The sequence below is a fragment of the Amblyomma americanum genome, chromosome 9 (assembly GCF_052857255.1).
Source record: "Amblyomma americanum isolate KBUSLIRL-KWMA chromosome 9, ASM5285725v1, whole genome shotgun sequence".
Taxonomy (NCBI): Eukaryota; Metazoa; Arthropoda; class Arachnida; order Ixodida; family Ixodidae; genus Amblyomma; species Amblyomma americanum.
In genome coordinates, this window is record NC_135505.1 from 49125803 (window position 1) to 49148279 (window position 22477).

The 22477-nt window shown below is 48.4% G+C and overlaps 3 protein-coding genes and 1 pseudogene across 3 annotated transcripts; 2 read left to right on the forward strand and 2 right to left on the reverse strand.

Annotated features, from left to right (window-relative positions):
- Window positions 1–45: 45 nt before the first annotated feature.
- Window positions 46–11028, forward strand: LOC144103336 (uncharacterized). Its single transcript, XM_077636082.1, has 4 exons — window positions 46–325; window positions 1921–1995; window positions 2079–2269; window positions 10788–11028. The coding sequence occupies exons 1-4, from the start codon at window positions 56–58 to the stop codon at window positions 11026–11028; spliced, it is 777 nt and encodes a 258-aa protein (XP_077492208.1). The 5' UTR covers window positions 46–55.
- A 28-nt stretch (window positions 11029–11056) lies between these two features.
- Window positions 11057–12335, forward strand: LOC144103337 (uncharacterized). The gene has a single exon (XM_077636083.1). It carries the CDS (start codon window positions 11057–11059, stop codon window positions 11828–11830), a length of 774 nt encoding a protein of 257 aa, XP_077492209.1. The 3' UTR covers window positions 11831–12335.
- A 6428-nt stretch (window positions 12336–18763) lies between these two features.
- Window positions 18764–21256, reverse strand: LOC144105325 (uncharacterized). Its single transcript, XM_077638460.1, has 3 exons — window positions 20944–21256; window positions 20252–20362; window positions 18764–20090 (listed from the first exon to the last, which is right to left on the reverse strand). The coding sequence occupies exons 1-3, from the start codon at window positions 21031–21033 to the stop codon at window positions 19956–19958; spliced, it is 336 nt and encodes a 111-aa protein (XP_077494586.1). The 5' UTR covers window positions 21034–21256; the 3' UTR covers window positions 18764–19955.
- Window positions 19119–19621, reverse strand: LOC144103339 (uncharacterized; annotated as a pseudogene).
- Window positions 21257–22477: the final 1221 nt, after the last annotated feature.

Genomic DNA, 22477 nt, shown 5'->3' on the forward strand with positions numbered 1-22477 from the left:
GGCGCCATTATGCACCTCCTAAGTCGCAGCAGTCGTTGCATTGGTGATATCGCGGATGGCTGCCGTATGTGATCTGAGAAGCAATATGTGGAAAGGCAGAGGTAAAACCTGTTGCGTTGTTGATTGCAAAAATTGCGATAGAGACTTAAAGGTGTGGGATGAGTCAGTCTGCGAGCTTCACGGTCCCGAACTCCACAAGGACTGCCCGTGTTTGCGCCCGTTCGCCATGCACTGTTTTCCGGCGGGCGAACGCAACAAACTTGTCCGCCAGCGCTGGATAGCCAACCTACAAAGAAAAGATTTCAATCCTGGAAAGGCTGCGAGGGTAAGTGCGCAACATTACCGCATTACAAGCTGTTCTGCAGACGAAACCGTGACGGCGTTGTCAGTTGCATCTGCCTGTGTAGCGATCGAGGTGGCGTTGCAGATAACATGTTAAGATGTGCGGCGATAAGACAGGATCTCCCGAGGCTGAATTGGGAACGGAAAAGAACGTGTTACGCTCCTACGCATATCGTCACTGTCGAGTATGCACCGCGCCGCAATGCGAGCGGGCAGCGCTCACCGCCGATCCGTGTATTGCATGCAGCCGTGTAGTGCTACTGTTTAATTCCACTCCAAGGTGCAGAGTCTTCGCGGACAATATTCGGAATAAAGCACTTCCCTTCAGGCTGCCGTGCTGTCTGGTTGTCCCATCCTCGATCGCGGTACATGCGAGACACGGGATTAAAAGTGACGTCGCAGTCCAGCGCTCACAGTGAAGCTGATCACTTACAACCAAATACAACTTGAGACAGGGACCCCGGAACAGGGGGCAGCCCCTTCCCCCCCCCCCCCCACCCACAGTTTCCAAGTGCTTGCACTTGGGTCAGGTTTATAACAATTGAAGCACTTCAGTTCTATGACTCTTAATGCAAAGCACAATGGAGCTGAGCTACTTCGCTTCGTAGCCAGTTGTAAAGCATTTCGTATATGAGTAACCTAAACTAGCATTCAGTTATTCTTAGTGGGCGCGAGACAGCCCCTTAAACAGTTTCTTTTGGAAGCCTTTTCGTTGCCTTCCTGACTGCTGGAGTGTCGTCACCACAATGTGACAATTTGCATCAACTTTTCAACATTGAAAAGTAAAAAAAATATTAAAAATATAAAATGTATTATGTAAATTAGCATTAAATAAATAAGTAACAAAATAGGCTTGAAGTCTTGCCCCCTCCCCTAAAAATGTTCCAGAATGAAAAATAAAATAATAACAAATATAAAATTTTATATGAAAATGAGCATTAAATGAATAAATAACGAAATAAGCACGAATTCAATTACCCCCCCCCCCACTCAAAAAAGTTCTGGAGTCCCTGATTTGAGACCTCGAGCCGTTTCAGCGCGCATAGTAAGCGTGGTTCATAACGTGGTTTTATGTGCGAGGCTGACAGAATTGTGAACTGCTTGTAGGATAAACGCATTGCCATGCGTGCATCATGTTTACATCAGGAAATCCCTTCAAACGATTGCGCACTAGCTAGAGAAGGCTGCTTGAGGAATCATATCACTGCCATTGTAGTGCCTACGGGTGGCAAAATGATGTGTTGCCTTCGTGCCTTTTCATTTATTTTACAATTGGATTAAGCCTGTTATACGTCAGTGGTGCAGGCAGGAGCCTTTTTGGTTTACATTCTTTTTATGGCAGCTCCACCATACTGTATATGTAGTTAACATTCGCATCACCTTGAAATGCTGCTATCATGTTATGAGCAGGGGCGTTAAGGAACATTAAGGAGAAGCGCTTGTGGTCCCGTTACAGTTTGTGCACACTAGTGAGTCAAGAGGCCAGGTGCGCCTTTAGAGCATGCCTGTTTTCTGGTGTGAGACCTAGTTTGCACATTGCAAATACCAATGAGCCTTTCAAACCCATTTTTCCTGCAGGTGTGCTCCATTCATTTCATTGATGGCCGCCCAACACCAAATAACCCATACCCAACACTGCATCTTGGAACATCTGTAAGTATTATTTACTCTAGTTCTGTTGAGATCTTTCTACAGCACAAGAACTGAATTATTTTTTTTCTTTCACCAAACACTAGACTGTCCGTCACAAGGGGAGAAGAGTGCTGAAGCACCGCTTGGTCATCGCACCTATGGTTGAGACGAGTTCAACTGGGGCGTCAACATCACATAATACGAGCATACAACATTCCCCTACACAAGAAGAAGAAGAAAGCTTGTCAGAAACAGATGACACTCGTCCTACTGCCACGTACCTGAGGCCAGCAAGGTATGATGCAGGGATTGTAATTGGTGCTTGTCATTGGGCCTTGCCTGTACTTTTGTGTCGGCCGAAGAATTCTAGTGGGCTCTAAATGATCAGCGCGTGAACAGACGGGTACTCGAGAAGAAAAAACACTGTTGACACTAAGTGTGTGCAGACTGAAAGGTTACTAACTGAAGCACTTGCCACCTTATGCATCCACTATTACATTAATAATTATATGTTCCACACAGACGCGTCACCATGGGACAAGACTGTACTGTGAACTACAGCTTTGAATAAATACAGCAAAGGTCTGTAAGGGTTGGAGTGTAAATTGGAGAATGCTTAAGTGTCAGTAATGTTGCATGGAAGTAGCCCTCTCAATCAGAGTCATGTTAGGTTGTTTGCATGCGCTCCTATTCTGCTGATAGCGTCCTTCGAAATTATTTTAAGGCATGTCTCATGCAGTTTTGCTATGTGACATTCCTTGTGTGCTACGAGGATCCACGTTCGACGGCGCGGCGTAGACGGAGACCCAGATGACAGGCATCATCAATTACCCCAGCCATGCTCGTTGAGAGTGACAACCAGAACGAAGTGGTTTAAGCCCAACCGGACCCGCCGCCGCCGCCGCGGGGAAACAGGCTTTATCCTCCCCAATTTGCGTGGCCGTTCCAGGTGCGGCCCTCCCGGGCACATTCCAGGACAAGGGAACTGTCAGCGATCCAGAGCGCGCCGTACCACAGCCGACGCTATGCGCTACCGCGAAGACAACATTCTTTCCCTCTGACTCAACACGTGAAGGGGGCGAGACCAGAAGTGGGGTGGTATGTTTGTGCGCCCAAGTGAAAGCCCTAGCCCCCCCTCCTTCCCCTTACGACGTGGGCACCCACAGCTTCCGGGCACCCACAGCTTCCCGCCGTGCCTCGTGAACAAAAGCGCATTCCCAGAAGGGCCGTGACGGACACCTGTCATGGCGGACAGGCAAGACTCGCCAAGAATGTGGGAAGACAGGGGCGACCCTTAGTCTGGTTTCCCGGAGCAACAGACGAACCCATTCATGCTTATTAGCTGTGTCCCGCCGTCGGTAGCGCGGCAGCATCGTGGGCCCTTTCGCCCCCTCCTCTGTTGTTGACGAGCGACGCGGACCGATGGTGGGAGGCGGTATGCATGCCTGAGGCAAGGATTAGCTCCGAAGAGAGAGCCTGTGTATACTCTCACTTGAGAGAGAGTGGTGGCGTTTTTGTTGTTTATTTAGTTTGTATTGTTAACAGACTCTGGGTTCGAGGCTAAGCCCAACCCAAGGGGTTGTCCCCATCTCGCATGTTATTTTTGATTGGAGAATTGATGCTTTGGGCGGGCCACTGGAAATGACCGCCCTTAGTCCTTTGTTAATCAAGTGCTTAAAAGCACATGTAAACGGATGGAGTCGAGGCTACGCTCAGGACGACATCGTTCGCCAAGAGGGCCTTCAGCGCCGAAGCCCGACGGCGTGCAGCTTCTGCCAGCAACCGCTCGAGCCGAACTCCGGAGCCACTCCATCGCCCCCATGAAGTCGTCGGCACGTAAGCTCGGACGCCCCAGCCTCTGATGTATAATCTTAATCATGTGTAATTATTGAATATACCTGTTTGTTTAAACTGAGCCATACGGTGCCTCTTTGCCTCTCCGTCCCGTGTGGACCTGCGCATTATGGGGGTCATCACACTGGTGTCAGAAGTGGGGTCTCAAAAGCAAATGTCCTCTGAATGCTGCGACATTCATGACTTCAAAATTGTAATCAAAAGGGAATCACGGGACTGATTGTGGGACTCTTACCCCCATTTGAGAGGCTTGAGGCACCGGAGGGCTTGAAAAAAAAAAGTCTTTATCTGAGGGAGCTCTCACTCCACAGCCGTCGCTCGGAGCAAGCATGCTGGCATTAGGAAGCGTCATTCCGACGTTTACGGGAGATAAGACAGGGGTTCCAATCTGCGATTTCTTTTCCATGCTAGAAGAGATTGGGAAAATGGGGGGATGCTCCGATGCTCAAATGCTGGGAATGGCGAGGTGTAAGATGGCAGGAGCTGCTCATGATTTTGCATGGCGAGACGAAAAAGTAAAATCCACAAAATCATTTGCGGAATTTAAGAAGCTCGCGTTTGAGCATTTTGACACTGAACCACGTCATGTGCGAGTACAGAGGTTCCGTGACGCCGGACAGATGGCAGGGGAGGACGTGCGGACGTTTGCGTCGCGGCTTCAGCGCTTAGCGCGCGATACGTTAAGCAGGGAGGAGGAAGGAGACCAGGTTAAGAAGAAATACGCGGAGGATATACTTAAAGAGGAAATGACCGCTTTGTTCGTGGCTGGTCTGCAAGACCCCGTGCGCCGGTTCGTGCTCTCGCGCAAGCCGAGCAATTTCGACCAAGCCGTGGAGGCCGCATTGGATGAGGAACAAAATGAGGCGTTAACGACAGCCGCAGCGAGAGTACGCGTCATAGAGAGAGCGGTGCTCAACCCTGAGGTTGCTCTCTTGACAGAGCGGTTAGATCGCTTAGAACAGCTGCTATCTCAGCAGGTAGAACGCCAGGTTGAAGCGCGCGCTCAACAGCGCCCATTCGCGGGAAACCGGAGACCGCCACAAAGCTACAGGCGCGGTATGCGAGATTTTAAAGAAATCGTATGCTTCGCTTGCCAGGGTCGCGGACACATCGCCAGGTTCTGCCAAAACGTGCGCCGTGGGGAGCCACAAAGAGAAGCAGGCGAGACACGCCCTAAGCAAGCCTACAGCGGGGCTCCAGATACCGAGTCAAAAAACTAGTTAGTCCTCCCCAGCCTGAGGAGCGTGGGGAGGAAGCAGTGGATGATGAGGTGGTGGTAGTTTGTGTGGCCGACGAGGCATGCCCTGTTGTGCGTTGCAAGTTAAATGGTTGTTGCGTGGAATTGTTGATAGATACGGGGTCAAAGGTGACATTGCTTAAGGAGAGCAGTTTTAACACGCTTCGAAGGAAGGGGGACCGCGAGGTGTTGGAAGCGTCTGGTGGCATGGCAACCAAATTTGTAGGCATAACGGGGGATCCTCTTGGCATAAGTGGACTCTACCGGTTAGACTTCTCTCTCGGCGGAATTGCATTGGAGCACCCCTGCTACGTATGCCCGGACACGGTGTCTCTGCCAAACGGAGTGTCAGGTATATTAGGGCAGGATTTTTTGAGAAAAGGGAAGGTAGTAGTCTCATTCTCTCAGGAAGAGGTTAATGCGGGCGGCTCAAAAGTTCCGTTTTTGAACAGGAGAGGGGCTGAGATTCGCATTACCGATATTGACACCCGTCAAACAGTAGGATCATTGGAGAAGGTATATTCGCGGGTTGCCGTCCGGCTGGTCGAGGAGGCGGTCGTCCTTCCTTGGTCGGAGCACATTTTGTACGCGTTTGTGCCTTCAGATATAGAGAGCGGCGCCGTGGGAGTGCTTGAGCCGGTCGACTCTCTCAGCAATGGCCTGAAGGCGGCCGCGTGCCTCGTGACAGTTAATGACGCCCACAGAGTGCCCCTACGGGTGGTTAACTGTAGCCAGCAGCCACTGAGCCTTCCCAAGAACAAAACATTGGCTTTCTTCACCTCTGCGATAAAGAAACGTGAGCCCACCGATACGGTACTCGCAACTGTAGAGCATGCTAGTCCTTCGGCTGCTCCAAAGGTGTCGTTCGATCTTTCTCACGTAAAATCCAGGGAGAGGGAGGCTCTGGCTGGTTTGCTGAACGACTACTCGGAAGTATTCGCCGCGTCCAACCTGGATTTGGGCTGCTGTGGCGTTATAAAGCACAGGATAGAAACCGGCACTTCATCGCCCGTTTACCAGCGTGCGTACAGGATTCCTTACTCCCAACGTGAGGAGATAGAGCGACAGGTGCAGGACCTGATTGATCGCGGCACCGTCGAACACTCAAAGTCACCCTGGGGAGCACCAGCAGTATTGGTGGAAAAGCCAGATGGCTCGTATCGATTGGTAGTGGACTACCGCAAACTAAATGCGGTAACTCGCATCGATCCGTACCCCATCCCCAATATACAGGAGACGCTTTCTCAGCTGGGCTCTGCCAGGTACTTCACGGTAGTGGACATGGCGGCGTGATTCTGGCAGATAGCAATGGATCCGGCAGATGCCGAGAAAACGGCATTCAACACGCCCTCAGGGCACTATGAATGGAAAAGAATGCCAATGGGTCTGGCCAACAGCCCTGCTGTCTGGCAGAGAACCGCTGATGTTATCCTGGCAGGTCTTCTGGGGAGGCTGTGCTTCGTGTATATGGATGACATTATCATATACAGTGACAGTTTTGATAACCATTTGCGCGATATTGAGCAGGTTTTGGTGCGACTAAGAGCAGCGGGTCTCAAGCTGAAGCCCTCTAAGTGCCAATTCCTCAAAAACGAGGTGAAATACCTCGGGCACGTTGTTTCAGCTGACGGCGTGCGACCGGACCCTGAGAAACTAAGGTGTGTCTCGGATTTTCCATCCCCGACTAGCGTCCGCCAGGTCCGGCAGTTTCTCGGCCTGATCGGTTACTACCGAAGGCACATAGAGGAGTTCGCCAAGCTCGCTAAGCCGCTCACCGCCTTAACAGCCAAAAATGTCGCCTTTCGCTGGGACGAAAACGCGGAGAATGCTTTTGGGGCCCTGAAAAGGAAGCTAATGAGTGCACCGCTGTTGCGCCACCCGGATTTTAGTTTGCCCTTCGTTATGGCCACAGATGCGTCAAAGTTCGCAGTTGGTGCCGTGCTATCTCAGGTTATCGAGGGCAAAGAACATCCCGTTGCTTTTGCTAGCCGACAGCTGAGCCCCACAGAGCAAAAGTACGGAGCTACGGAAAGGGAGTGCCTCGCCGTTGTCTGGGCAGTAAAGCACTTCAGATGCTACCTTTACGGCCGCAAATTCAAGCTAGTCACAGACTGCCATCCTCTGAAATGGGTGATGAGTGTCAGGGACCCTAGCTCGCGACTCGCTAGATGGAATCTACACCTGCAGGAATACTGCTTTGAAGTTGAGCACAAGTCAGGAAAGACACATCTGAATGCTGATGCACTCAGCCGCACAGCTGCCGTGGCAGCTATAGATGAGTTTGTCCCCGTAGTCGACCCCGCCGAATTACGCGCAGAGCAGTGCAAAGATCCTGACCTGAAGCGAATATTCGAAAGCTTAGAGGGCGCACCGTCTCACCCCGAACAGCTAGGTTATTTCATTGACAAAGACGGCACCCTGTGTCGGCGCACGAGGCCAACCAGGAAAGGGAGACCAGAGAAAACCGCTTGGGAGAGAGTCGTCATACCTCGGTCGTGGACAGAAAGGGTTCTTCGCGCGTTTCACGATGCGCCATGCGCCGGTCATTTTGGCGTAGCGAAGACACGCAGGCGTGTGGAGCGTTTGTACTTTTGGAGTGGCATGCGACAGGATGTTAGAGACTACTGTGCGAAGTGTCATTCCTGTCTCGAAAGAAAAACACCCAAGGGACGAAGACCAGCTCCAATTCAGCCGTTCCCTGAGGTTTCGGCTCCCTTCGAGCGGACAGGTATGGGCATAATGGGCCCATTGCCCACGACCACTTCCGGAAACAAGTACATTTTAGTATTTGTCGATCACCTTTCAAAATACGCGGAAGCGGTAGCACTCCCAGATCAGAAGGCAGACACGGTTGCAAGAGCATTTGTCGAACAGATCGTGCTCCGACATGGACCCCCGAGGCAACTCTTGACAGATCGGGGAACGAACTTCGTGTCGCAGCTAATGAGGAGAGTTTGAGAGCTGCTTAAGATCGCTAAGAAGCAGACAACACCGTACCATCCGGCTTGCAACGGCGCGGTGGAGCGACTGAACCAAACCGTGGCCGGGTTCCTGTCGCATTTTGTTTCGCGCGACCAGCGGGACTGGGACTTGTGGCTCCCGTATGCAATGTTTGCCTACAATTCCGCAGCACACGAGAGCACGGGCGAATCGCCATTCTTTCTTCTCTACGGCCGAGACCCGGACCAGCCTAGTGAAGTGCCAGAGGGCCCCCGTCGTGTCCCATACGCTTCACTGGACGACTATAAGGTGGAGCTAGAATCGCGCTTGCAAGTGGCGAGGGACATCGCAAAGGAGGCCTTAAAGAAAGCGGCGAAGCGCAGGAAGGAGGTGCACGATCGCAGTGCTAGAGACGCGCCGTTTAATGTGGGGGACAGCGTGTACATTGAAAACTGCCAAAGGCAGATTGGGCTAGCTCGTAAGTTCCAGACGAAGTGGAGAGGACCGTGCGAGGTTGTCGAGAAGCTTTCTCCGGTAAACTTCAGAGTCCGAGACGTGAACCGGCGCTTGATAAGGATACACGCAAATCGCCTCAAGTCGGCACCGGTTCAGTATTCACGAAATGAGGAAAGGGAAAGCGCGGATTTTGATGGGGACAGAAGTGAAGCGGAGCGCGCAGATAGTTCGCAAGAAACGCCCTCTCCTGCATTTGTTCGGCAGGCACCAGAGGTGACGGCCGGAATGCCACCGGATTTACTTCATGCATTGCTAGAAGAAGAAGCGCGCGAGGTTGCCGCGCAGATAACGCCAGGAGAGGCTCCTGCCACGAGCCCTCGCGAGTCCCAAAGCAGACAAAGGGTCACAGACTTACTTAGTATGACTCATGAAGGCCGATATCCGCTGCGAAATCGGAAAGCTAAGTCGGACTAATGGCGTAAACAGAGCGGAGTTTTGAACTGGATAGAATTGTGTAATGCCACAGCACATAACATTGCTATGTGCTTATGTGTTAAGTTATCGGAGTTGGTAGTTAAACCTTTCTGTCATTAAGTAACACCTTCACAGGAGAGCATGCGGAGCGCATGCAGAACCTGCCCTACTTCCTTTCGTTATCTATATTTTTGTCTGTGCCGTGATCGTGCTAGAAGTGGGAGCTCCTTTGTAACTGTGGTAAATTTATTTCGTCCAGTTTGGACTAGAAAGGAGAGGCTTGGGTGCTGAGTTTCATGTTTATCTGTAAAAGAAGATCAGTGCTGCCCCTGGAGACGCCAGTTATGACAGCGGAGGCATATGGTGTTGTGCAGTGGTGTTGAGTGCAGCGAAAAGTGTTTTGTCGGACGCACTGTGCGAGGCGATTCAGAAAGACAAGGGGAGCTGCGTGGACTCAAATGTTCGGAGAACATTCTTCTGGAGGGTGAGCGAGTGTGACATTCCTTGTGTGCTACGAGGATCCACGTTCGACGGCGCGGCGTAGACGGAGACCCAGATGACAGGCATCATCAATTACCCCAGCCATGCTCGTTGAGAGTGACAACCAGAACGAAGGGGTTTAATCCCAACCGGACCCAACCGGACCCGCCGCCGCCGCCGCGGGGAAACAGGCTTTATCCTCCCCAATTTGCGTGGCCGTTCCAGGTGCGGCCCTCCCGGGCACATTCCAGGACAAGGGAACTGTCAGCGATCCAGAGCGCGCCGTACCACAGCCGACGCTATGCGCTACCGCGAAGACAACATTCTTTCCCTCTGACTCAACACGTGAAGGGGGCGAGACCAGAAGTGGGGTGGTATGTTTGTGCGCCCAAGTGAAAGCCCTAGCCCCCCCTCCTTCCCCTTACGACGTGGGCTATCGCCGGGAAGGCACCCACAGCTTCCCGCCGTGCCTCGTGAACAAAAGCGCATTCCCAGAAGGGCCGTGACGGACACCTGTCATGGCGGACAGGCAAGACTCGCCAAGAATGTGGGAAGACAGGGGCGACCCTTAGTCTGGTTTCCCGGAGCAACAGACGAACCCATTCATGCTTATTAGCTGTGTCCCGCCGTCGGTAGCGCGGCAGCATCGTGGGCCCTTTCGCCCCCTCCTCTGTTGTTGACGAGCGACGCGGACCGATGGTGGGAGGCGGTATGCATGCCTGAGGCAAGGATTAGCTCCGAAGAGAGAGCCTGTGTATACTCTCACTTGAGAGAGAGTGGTGGCGTTTTTGTTGTTTATTTACTTTGTATTGTTAACAGACTCTGGGTTCGAGGCTAAGCCCAACCCAGGGGTTGTCCCCATCTCGCATGTTATTTTTGATTGGAGAATTGATGCTTTGGGCGGGCCACTGGAAATGACCGCCCTTAGTCCTTTGTTAATCAAGTGCTTAAAAGCACATGTAAACGGATGGAGTCGAGGCTACGCTCAGGACGACATCGTTCGCCAAGAGGGCCTTCAGCGCCGAAGCCCGACGGCGTGCAGCTTCTGCCAGCAACCGCTCGAGCCGAACTCCGGAGCCACTCCATCGCCCCCATGAAGTCGTCGGCACGTAAGCTCGGACGCCCCAGCCTCTGATGTATAATCTTAATCATGTGTAATTATTGAATATACCTGTTTGTTTAAACTGAGCCATACGGTGTCTCTTTGCCTCTCCGTCCCGTGTGGACCTGCGCATTATGGGGGTCATCACAGCTAGCTAGCTAGCACATTTCATTTTCAGTGTACTGAAAATTGTTAGAAAGGGTTTATGTGCTCTGGCAATAGCGCAGTAGTGTGATACTTACTTAATAATCAGTGCCATTTATTTTGCAGGAGTAATGGAGAGAGGACTGCAGCAGGGTGTCAGACCTGCGGCTGCAGGTGCAAGACTGTGAAGAAGATGGAACAGGCTGTCCAAGTTGACATGAAAGGAGACGAGGACCACACATACTGTGCAGCCTCATCACCTCAGCGCTCAACTGAAGCAGCGTGCCAGACAGCATTTACTGTTTTGCTCCACCTTGCAGCCTCACACATTCAAATTTTTCACAGGGCTCTCAAAAAACTTATTTGACGAGCTGGTGAGAGCCCTTGCAAGCACAATGAAAACACCCTTCGAATTGCCCTTTGAGGATCAGGTGCTACTGACGCTGATGAGGCTGCGGCTGGGTCTCCTTGTTCACGGCCTGAGCTTTCGTTTTGCGATATCAACTGCTGCAGTCAGTCGCATTTTCTGTACTATTTCGTCAGGGCTTGCCAAATTTGCTCGGCAGTACCTTGTTTTCTGGCTTGCCAGGGACACAATCAAAGCATCAATTCCAGACAGCTTTAACAGGTACGAGCTTTCAACATGCATCATCGACTGCTTTGAGATATTTATTGAGCGGCCAGGCAACCTGAAACGCAGAAACAGGACATATAGCCGATATAAGTCTGACAATACTGCAAAGGTCCTGCATGCAATCGCACCGTGTGGCTTTGTAATGTTCGTTTCAAAGCCATACGGTGGTCGTGCAAGTGACCGTTTCATAACCCAGCACAGTGGGTTTTTGAAGTTCTTGGCACCAGGTGACACAATCCTCGCTGACCGGGGCTTCACCATAAGTGACCTCCTTCCTGCAGGAGTTAAGCTGATGCTTCCGAGCTTTTCGAAAGGTCGGTCTCAGATTAGCCGCCCAGAGCTTGTGGAATCACGTCGCCTGGCCAGGCTACGGATCCATGTTGAGCGTTCGATAAGGCGGATAAAGTGCTTTAGACTGCTAAAAGAGCTCCCATCGAGCTTTTTTGCCAAAAAACCACTGGTTGATGACATCCTTGTAGTTGTAGCCGGTCTCTGCAACCTCCAGCCACCCCTAATCAAAGAGACATTGTGCTAAACTGTTTTTAGGAAGGGCAAATGACTTGTGTGCTGTCCATAAAAGTTCTGACTATGAAGTTTACCTTTGGGCTGTATAATGTGGTTTGTTTTGCACTACATTTACTCCAAACCTATTGAGATTGACAAAACTATACTAGATTTCTTACATCAGGTGCAACGCTGTGAAAAGTAGGGAGTAACCCACATGAAAAAACAAACAGAGGCGTGTTACTCCACGCTTGTTTTGTGACCGATTGGCCAAAGGCACTAGAAAGCGACAGCGTGATGTCAGCAATAAGAGCACATGTAATAAAGCTCCCGACATATCATCACATAAATAGCCTGCAGGCAAAAAATTTATTTCTCGCTCATGACAAGGAACGTAGTACTTTTTGATCGTGGATGTAGGCAGCGCAAACAAGTGCGCTAGCTTTGACAGTGTCTCGCCTGATGTATGAAATAGAATATAGTCCTCACTACTGCAAAGCTTAGGAGCTTGGCTGTTTATGGTTGCTCAGATTGCTAGTGCATACTCCTTCCTACTGTATTGCGATTGCTGGGAACTGATTTCCACTATAAGCAACATGTAATGTTTACTACTTGTGTGTAAATGTTAAGCCGCGGAGGGGACAGGAACTTGGCTACTCAGAAAAAGAAGTCAGTGGCTGTACATATTGTGTGAGCATTCTTTTATTTCAACTCTGTATTTTACAGAACATACACGGCTACTTTACCGCTTACTGTCTGCAAGCACAGGGAGCAAGTGTGAAAAATAAAAGTTCTCCAAACTTGGAACATGCATTTTCAGAAATTCCTCATCACGAGACACCTGAACTATGTGCGCTTCATTGGGTGACCAAATTATGAAATCGCACTTTTTTTTCTCACAGCAAAACAGCTGCAACTGCACCTGTGTGTAATATTTGTTTTTTCCACCCTTACGAAGATGAAGCACGTCATCTTTGTACCCAACATCATACCTGCCGCTCCTGAAGAGCGCTTCCAGGCTGCCATGTTTCTGCAGTGTTTGTGGAGTGGGGCACTTTATCTCGACCAGCAGGTCCAGTTCTGGTACAAAGCCATCAGGGCTAGCTCCTAGCCACGGTGTTGCAGGATGGACGACGAGTCCACATTCTTCAACACGAGTCTGCTTTGTTTTTTCGTACCAGGCACGTGCTTTGGGCTCAGACTGTGATTCATACCTTCACAGGAGAAAAACATCACACATCACTCAATGTGACCTTATGCTATTTTATCACTATAATGCTGCTCGACCATGGGACCCTTCTGTAGATACAGCATGCAGAAAAGATAATTATCTGCACCAAGGTACTGCTTATCACCAGTCTTGATTCAACTATTCGGATATGGAGAGCTCCCAGGGCTAAAGTTCAGCAGAGTATTTGAAAATCCTGTGATCATGTCTGCATTACTTTGAAATAAGTGTATGCTTTGTTGACATCAGAAAAAGAACTGACGACAACACAGGGTCTATGGCAATTAAGTACACACTTATTTCAAACTTCATGTATCAACTAATGCGTGAAAAAGTCTTACTTCTGCATTACCTGCTTGGGCTTGGAAACTACTTGAAACTTTTTGAAGGAAGTAAGTAGTTAACTAAAGAAAGGCAATTAAATGTACTGATTCCAGTAATAGTATTGCTTTGGTGGGTGAACCGCTACACTGTTAGGTGGGCGGCCCAAGAAAAGCAAAATTTTCCTGCCTACACCACTAGGTGTAGAAGGCTAGTATACAGTTGCAGACAAAATTGCACAAAGAACGAGAAATACTACGCTGTAGCTTTTGTCCGAGTTTCCTCTGCAGCTTATTGGTAGCTGATCTGCACAACAAGCATGATGTTAGCAAACAAAAGACCGCTTCTGCATGCAGTGCCACAACAAAGTGTTCTGCAGTTAATTCATTCTGCTGCGACTGCTTTAACATTGCATTCCATAAAGAGTGATTCTCCAGTGATCGCAAAAGGCATTTTACTGCACAACAGGCCAAAAAGGCGCTCAGTTCTTTAAGTGACAGCAATATTAGTAAGTTTGGGGTCTGTGCATTGCAATGATTTTTTGTTCCGTTGAAAACATCCCGCTTTAAATGAACAAAATTCAGAGTATCAGACGTTCACCATCTCCAGTTTTTTCCTTACCATGTACTTGCATTACCAGCAAAGCTGGGGTTCATGTGTGTTTTAACCCATTTATCTGGGGCTGCCTTGACTGGGATCGACCTTGCTTCACTTGCTGTGATGCGCAGATGTCTCTGTTCAAACCAAGCCTTGCCTCCCTGCTGAAGCTTCAACAGTTCGGCTGCACTGCTGATGGTAACCAGTACGTGGTTACTGTAGAACTCTTTACATGGCTTGCACGTAAGCTGGCTGTTATGGAAGCCGTGTGGCTGTGATGAGCCTGCGTACGTAAAGAGATACACACTCCATTATTTCATGAGTTGGTGATGGAAAAAAAATGGGTTTACTCAGCGTTCACAAAAGGCAAGCTATGAACACTTCTACTGGCACAGGAAGGTTGGAAACCAAGAATATATATAAGAAAACATCATAGCAATTACAGTGCCATGCATGCCTCTGGACGTAATAACCAACAGTAGCATGCATATATAAAAGGCACAACAGCTCCACAATTGCTTGCTTTACTTTTAAGCTGAATTATCACTTGAAGTGAAAGTGAACATCTTCCTTACGTGCATTGCCCGTTTTACTCCTGGCTTCATCTTTTGGTTTTAAAACAGAGTGCAGCAGTGTTCCTTGCAGCTTGTCAATATTTAAGGGGCCTTTGGCAAAGTGGGCCTCCATCATGTCATGAGTCAGAAACTCTAACATCTTACTTGGCTTCTCTTGGTGGTCATACAATTCCGCCATCGTGCCAGGAGTCACATTTTGTGCGGTGGACGCATTCCACATACATGCTTTGTCAGTGCATGAGGTACCTGTCAGCCCCATGCTCGTCGCCTCAACAATTTTCATTAAAAGAGCACAGACATGGCTGCAGCGTTCACTACGGCCTGCCTTGCAGCTGCAAGCAGCAGAAAAAGTGGTTCTAAAGTTGACCTGAGTGGTGTACACCTGTCCAACTGACTGTGTCGACCTTATCTCAGCCTTAATGCTGCAGTTCTCGGAGTCACGTTTGCACAATGCAGTGCCAACGTGGCCACTGTCCAGAAGGTTCAACCCTTCGGCAAACCCTCGGTAATTATGTGCCGGGTTTCCATCCGTGTCCAGTGCGTTGATCATGTACTCGCACACAACTGGAAAACAAAAAAGCCAAATTAATGCAGGGCACAACATAAATCAGATACCAAGAATGTAACCAGTGATACATTTAACGCCTTAATTTTTTGGAGCAGAACAGCTAATTAAGGGGCTGGAGTCGCCTCCGTATGCCCAAACTTGAAAAACAAAAACTGACCTCGTCACTACCATCTAAAGTCATACACGTCGTACTGGCAGAAAAACCAACAAAAGTAAGTGCGCCCGAGTGCCATATCTAGGTTAGCGGTCGCGAAGCTGTTAGTCACGAAGTGCAACACTGTCGATCATTCTGCACATCAGTGTCATGTTGTAGTTACAGGCGCGTGTGACTATCATGCGCGCAACGCTAAGATTAAGATTTCACAGCAGCAGAGTCCGAACGGTTGAACTGTGGGCAGACATCGCTAGCAGGGTAATTCATCTATCGTTGGCAATACAGCGTCAGAATACAACGTTAACATTGCAAATGCAACGTCAAAATGCAAATGCCCAGTCACTCGACTTCTCGCCGGCACTCGCACACGGCCACACGTATGTATTTAATTTGTCGCCTTTATATGTTCAACAAACAAGAAGAAATACTGTAGGTTTCCGAAGCGCCGCTGGATAACAGGCACCCGCTCGTGACCGGTTGTAAACAAACGGGTACGGTGCGCACGTGAACACTTTGGAGCGATGTTTACGGTCATTTACTGCCCTCTAAGACAACGACCTGCGCTGCAAAACGCGGATTTTAACCTGGCCACTTTAGACGAGAACAACAAAGAGACTGGAAACAAGCGCTGAAGCGATCCATTCGTTACTTCGAAGAGACGGAGACGAAAGCCGAGCGGTTCTCCGCGATATGAAGCGCGATCAAGTTTTCATGCGTCAAGTGATTAATTTCAGGTACTTACATGTCCGTTGAAGCTTTGGCCAAAGCCTAGTATCGTCTTCCCATTTCTTCCCGACTGCATCTGCCGAAACATTGGCTGTGAGAACTGATCCAGCAGACGCAGCAGCCATCGCGACGAGGCAGGTGGCGAACGGTTAGGAGGCGTGTAATGGCGGCATGATCACGTGATCAAACATGGCAGCCCCCATGAAACGGCGCTGTAAAGCGTCTATATATACAATTTTTTAGACTAAAGATAGTTATTGAATAATTGGCACCCGGGGAACACCAGTCAATGAGCGCAAAATAAGTTGAGTTTAGAGGTGTATGTTGAGAAACATGTAGTGCTGGCATGATTCTCATTTCGAGTTATAAAACAAAATCAAGATGGTTCATCAGTGCTCTTGCACTGTATTGTCTGATATAGATCAATGGCTGATTAAGCGGCTAAACAAAGTAATTCCTTGCATCGTCATGTGCTGATTGCAGTGGCTTGACATGAAGTGATTAATTGCACTGTTATAGTAAGTAGCTGGCTATTTTTGAGGAAAAGGTGTTTAAAAGAAAGTGAGTGTTAATTCACTAGTACCGCTGCTTTTTTTTCATGTTCAAGAACAGCTGTTTTAATGTTTCTATGTGCTTATTTTGTGCAGAAAAAAGACCCCCTGCCATTCCTGCCCTCCACCACTTATGGTGCGGCTCAAAGAAGAGGCAAAGAACCTGGTGAGCAAGAATCCAGAAGGCGTGTTGGAGTACATATGCGACGTGTATGGCTCAGAGACCGTCCGGAAAGAGATGGAGCGTTTAACACGCGGTCAACAGTCTGCATCAGCATGGCACAAATATAGGAAGGGCCTTGTAACAGCAAGCATTTGCACACGCTTGCATGACCCGTGCCAAAACATATCTTCGCGCAAAGGCTGCACCAAATATTGCTCCATTTCTGAGCCTCATTCTCAGAATATCTCATGTATGTACCCCTGCCATCGAGCTGGTAGTGCCAAGGAAGATGTTGCACGCAACACATATGTGCAGTGGCAGGAAGCCCAGGGCTATAAAGTCGAGTTGCAGCAAACTGGCCTGATTTTGCACTGTGATCTGCCATTTATTGGCTGCTCGTCCAATGGCAGGGTAACCTTTCTCTGCCAATGCTGCGAGGGCAAGGAGGTCCTGTTGGAAATCAAGTGCCCTGTAAAGCTGCAAAATTCTTCTAGCAGTAGTGAAATACTGAGGCCAAAGTTAGAATATATGACTCAACTAAATGTGCAGATGGCTATCTGTGGTGTTAAGGAAACACACTTTTTTGTTTTTTGTGATAACCTGCAATTTACATGTGTAGATGTGATTTATGAAGAAGAAATCTTCGAATCTTTCAAAGACTCGGTTGTTGACATCTACAAGGCATGTCTAGTGTCCGAGCTTTTGCAGAAAGTAGACAGTAAATTATTTTTATTCGTTGAGTCCCTTGTGTCTTTGCTGCTGAGTGCCAGATGTTTTATCATACTGCCTAAAGGGGCCATAAAACATGTTAAAAAGAGAGCAAAGAGAAAAAACTAAATATGGGGTGTAACATTCTGATTGAACCTGTGGGCTATGAGGGACTTCATACTGGAGGACTCCAGAGGACTCCAGAGGACCAGCTGGAGTTCTTTAATGTGGACAGAGAGACAGTAAAGCTTATTTGTTGGTCAGTGTTGAGCAGTGTGCTAGGGAGGGCCACCTATTTCAGGAGCCCTATGGCTTCTGAAATTGCTGTTGACCAGCCGATGCTGTTGATCAGCCAAGTTGTAGCTGGCCAGGGCGGCTTCGCACTGCTCCAGGGAAGGGTTAGGAATTGGGGCACCACGAGATCACGGCAACATATTGCAGCATGAGTGCTCCTTTTGCGTTAAGCCTCCATCGAAAGGCAGGTATTGCATCTATGAAGTTGCAAATACATATCACTGATTAGGCGCAGGTAAACCTGATCTTTGCCCTCTCCAGAAAGTGCACATCCTTGTTGCATAGGCGAATTTCCAACATGCTTAGCCATTTCCCTTGCTCTTCCGTAATCATACCTGTTAGTGGCCCCTTTAATGCTTAGGACATAAAGGCAGGTGCTCAGTCTGTGGTATGAAAACTTTAAACATTACTTCCTGCTTCTCACAGAGTATACTTTCGGCGCAGCTGTTGAAATTAGGGGACTGGGAGCATTTTTTATTGTATTCAATCTGAAATAAAGCCCAAGAATGCCTCTTTTTCTCTTTGCAGAGCTAGGCAGCCGTGCTCGAGTTAAGACTATCTGCTTCTAGTTGTTTCTTGGGAATATGCCCGAAGTATGTGTATGCACTGCCCTGGCTTTTCGAATTGTTAAAGCTTGATGGTCCCGCCTGACACGTCGTCACTCGAAGTGCCTTGCAATGGTCCTCATTTTTCAACACGCCTTTATTGAAATGCCGGCTGAAAATCTGTTTGGATATGGTTTTGTCATGCATGCAAAACATGTCAGATCTGTGCCCTATATGCACTCAGGGAAGAGAGTCGAACAGCCAAAGGATAACAGGTTACAGTACAGCTCGAAGAGCACACGAAATAGAGGTACAAAACAATTGTGTGCATGCAACCACAGCAGGGGCCAGTGGTTTGAGCATCCGCTTCGTACGCAGAATGTGCAAGGTTCACTGTCCAGCGCTACCAAACCGTGATCACTGGGTATAAGCTTTTGTGTTTGAATTGCTCAGAAGAATGAGTTTCTTTCCCCACCTCCAGCAGACCACACTTCAGCCATGGTGTTCCTTGCACCATAAATAAAATCAGTTCGTCAGTTGTATGCAAGCACATTTATTCAACAAGAACAATTTTCACTTCAGTAGAGTTCTTGGGCTAGTTGGTAGTGTTCTTGATTCAAGCTCGTAGTTTTTCAGCGCAACGGCACAGAGCCAAAGAAAAGGATGAAAAGAAGGACAAACACAGCGCTGTCTTCGTCCTTCCTCTAATCCTTCTTTTCTTTGACTGTGTGCCGTTGCGCTCAAAAACTACGAGCTTGAAGCAATTTTTCCATTTTGTTACATTTAGCATTCACATACAACTTCAAAAATTTATACACAATTGCAGTACCTCCCAGGAAACGATGTACAGCAATAATTGGGGATGAAAGGTTTGTTATACCGGCAATGATCATGAGGATGCCGTCCAATTTCCCACCATGTTCCACGGCACTTTTGTTGCCAGGATCTTAAACGTTTTCATCCATTGGATTGCGCGTTCGACATGCACCGTGGCCGAAGCAATTGTATGGGTTTGAAGAGCTTCCCCCTTAAACAGCTGCTTCTTTTGTTTCTTGAACGCAGGCCGGATAAGTTCAATGAGATAGTGTGCACTAATTCAGTCGATTAAAACCCACGATCAGCCATTATTGCATCTGATATTGGCTGAAGTGCATCAATCAGGCCACTTTGTTCGAATATGGCCTTATCGGATGCGCGTCCCCTATAGCCTTCGCTTATATAAGCAATCATGCCAGCTGGAGTGACAGCTACCATGTACTTAGCTGTAAATCCCCTCTTGTAGTGTGAACACACTCTCAGTGCACACTGCAAACAGTTGGGCTGCCCCAAAGCTATCTCGGTGCAGTCGACAACAACACCTACATTACTGAACTGCTTGAACGCTTTGGCAAGTGTTCAACAATTTCCTCTTTTGAGGGGAGCATGAGAACAGATTTTAGAACTTCAGACAATACCTGCACTGCTTTTGCAATTATGCTGCTGCATGTTTTCATTGTGGAGTCAAACAAATGCCCGAGGAAGGCGGTTGATATGTTATGTTTCAACTTCATCAACGTTAAAACAATCCTCTCTTTTGCTGACATGCGCTGCCGGCCAAACAGTGGGCGTAACTTTTTGTAGCACTCGACGAATGCGTTCAGAGCTGCTTCTGACGGCAGCCCTGAGAATGTAGTTACATTTTTGTCACTTGTCATGTCTGCAAACCTTCTTGGAAATCCTTCAGATTTCACTTGCGCTGCTTTGTTTTCTGTACAGCGCTGAAGTGAGCCAATTCCAGGAGGATGCCTGCTATATCTTTTTCTTGCTCCAAGTGCTTGGTCAGAAATTGTGGCCCTTGTACTGCAGTTGTGCACGAAGGATCCTATTGGAAAAAGGAAGTGTTAATCACATCGCTTAGTAAAGCAAGTTTTGCTTTACACAAGACATTTTTTTACACATTCGAAAACAAGACAGTTGTAGCGTTCATGCTAATGGATGTAGTTATTGCATCAATAAAAAGTGTCGAGTGAACTCTGAACCCACTGCATTTCCTGCGTCTTTGCTGCTCAGAACCATTGGGAAACTGTGCTCTATCTCTGTGTCTCCGTTGCACAGAACCATGGGGTAACTGGGGCCCCAGATCAGACTAGAGTCCTGGAAGAAAAGTGTGGTGTTAAGGTAAAGTGATTTGCTTCACAACTAAAACAGTATGAATGGCACGTTGCCCATGCCAATAAGATTGAGGTGCAGTGCATTTGGCAATTATTCTCAGATAGTGAATGGCAGTTTACCAGCTTCTCTTGCTGTATGTTGCTAGTACTTGCTATGGGGCAGAAACACTGAGGATATTGAAAGAGATTGAGCTTAACGCAACAAGGTATGGAAAGCGAAATGATAAATGTAGCGTTCTGAGACTGAATGGGAGCAGAGTGGGACAGGGAATAAACACGTGTTAATAATAATCTAGTCAAAAGCAAGAAGCACTGAGCACTGGCAGGACAGGTAATGTAAAGATGAGATATCTGATGGTCGTTAAGGAGGGCAACTGACTGGATTCCAAGAGAAGGCAAGCACAGCAGGGGGCAGCAGAAAGTCTGGTAGGCGGACGAGATTAGGAAGTCTGCAGGTGTAAGATGGCTGCAGCTGACACTAGACAGGGTTAATTAGAGAAATATGAGAGAGGACTTTGTCCAGCTGTGGGCGTAGTTAGGGTGATGATGAATGATGGTAAATACCGTGCTGGTGCTAGCCGATTTGCCAGAACAAAACAGTGCTTTCTCGGGTGACGGTAAACAGGGCTCTGTGACTGGTTGAGCCTGGAACATTTGCAGTAATAAAAAGAATCACCGTGGTGTGCAACTGTTTGCTTAGAACTATACTCCACTCAAACATATGGTACCTGGGCAGAGCGTCGGGCACGTCGTGCAAGCCTAGCCGACGACAACTCCTTGATGCGGGTAGCCTTGTTTTCGACGTGTGTTGATAGTTTTGGAAGATTCTCTGTTGGTATAGCTGTTTACTTCAGACGTTTTCGTTGGCACTTGAGTTCTGAGAAATAAAACAATCACTTTTATATCTTTGGCTTTTCTCAAGTGTGAAAAATGGTGATTTTAGATACACATTTTCAGTCACGTTTAAGAGACTAACTCAAAACAATAGAGATGACTACCCCCTATCCATGTGGTATAAACTATTTGGAGCCCTCCCCTATGATGTACCTCGTAGCTCATGTGCACCTTTTTAAACCCCACATACCATCACACATTGCCCCCATCCTAGGAGTCTGAGTCAGTATACTGCTGAAGTAAAATTTTTTCAATACAAATGAGGATAGCAAATATTAAACAGAGTTTGGCGCAGCCATTTGTGCTTGCTATATATTTGAAGTACACAGTAATGAGCAAGCTTTTCTGGAAGGCTCGAGCAGTGTACTGTGTAGTAAATGAAGTGAGCGTTAACGAAGCTGCTTTGGTAGGACCAAGGTACGTGCTTGTGCCTGCACAGCTTATACTTCCTGAATTTTTCGCATGCGGCAACTCAAATGCAACGAGGACAAAACTAAGGAATTCATTGGGGCATTTACCAGGCTGCCTTGGAATTGTGAAGTTTTTGAGCTCTGTTAAGCTGCTTCCTTAATGGGATTTATATGACGGTCGAACTTTGATCAGAGGTCGGCTCACTTGAGCAGAGCACTCGAGCGGCGTGTTGCAGAGCAAATTAAGCTAAAAATTTACACAGCTGCTTCGCTAGGGGCAATCCACCGTGTTGGCTCAGTGCCTAGGCGTTCAACTAGTGATCCCAAAGCATCATGGTCAAATCCCGGCCGCGGCGGCCGTATTTCGATGCGAGGCGAAATACAAAAACACCCATGCGCTGCAACATGTGGGTGCGCGTTGAAGAACCGCGTTAAAGAGTAGTATAAAATAATTTGGAGCCTTCTCTTACAGCCCATGTGTCGCTTAGGGACGTTAAACCCGACATATATCGCTAAGGGCAAGGTGCTTTTGCGCCTGTACGGTTAGCTTATTGGCTGCGCTCGAGAGCAAGGTATGTGCTTTAGAATTTCACCTCATTTACTTCGCACAGCACCGCTTGAGCGCTCTAAACAAACTTGGTCACATCGGTACGCACAGAATTACACCGCACGTTTGGACAACGGCCAGAATTGGTATAATAATCTAGTACACCATAGCAATGGGGCAGTGCACGCCGCCTTCGCCCAGAATTTTGTGAAAAAAACGCCTCTTCGGCTCCGTGTTCTTGGCTGCT

What these genes read in the sequence shown, in the direction of transcription:
- LOC144105325 (XM_077638460.1), bottom strand. Translation starts at nt 21,033, where the DNA reads ATGTTCCAGGCTCAACCAGTCACAGAGCCCTGTTTACCGTCACCCGAG. An exon ending in AATCGGCTAGCACCAGCACG is followed by an intron (nt 20,363 to 20,943) that starts GTATTTACCATC and finishes CTTTTCTTCCAG; the next exon opens with GACTCTAGTCTGATCTGGGG. An exon ending in GCAAAGACGCAGGAAATGCA is followed by an intron (nt 20,091 to 20,251) that starts GTGGGTTCAGAG and finishes TTTTTCCAATAG; the next exon opens with GATCCTTCGTGCACAACTGC.
- LOC144103337 (XM_077636083.1), top strand. Translation starts at nt 11,057, where the DNA reads ATGAAAACACCCTTCGAATTGCCCTTTGAGGATCAGGTGCTACTGACG.
- LOC144103336 (XM_077636082.1), top strand. Translation starts at nt 56, where the DNA reads ATGGCTGCCGTATGTGATCTGAGAAGCAATATGTGGAAAGGCAGAGGT. An exon ending in ATCCTGGAAAGGCTGCGAGG is followed by an intron (nt 326 to 1,920) that starts GTAAGTGCGCAA and finishes TTTTTCCTGCAG; the next exon opens with GTGTGCTCCATTCATTTCAT. An exon ending in ACGTACCTGAGGCCAGCAAG is followed by an intron (nt 2,270 to 10,787) that starts GTATGATGCAGG and finishes TTTATTTTGCAG; the next exon opens with GAGTAATGGAGAGAGGACTG.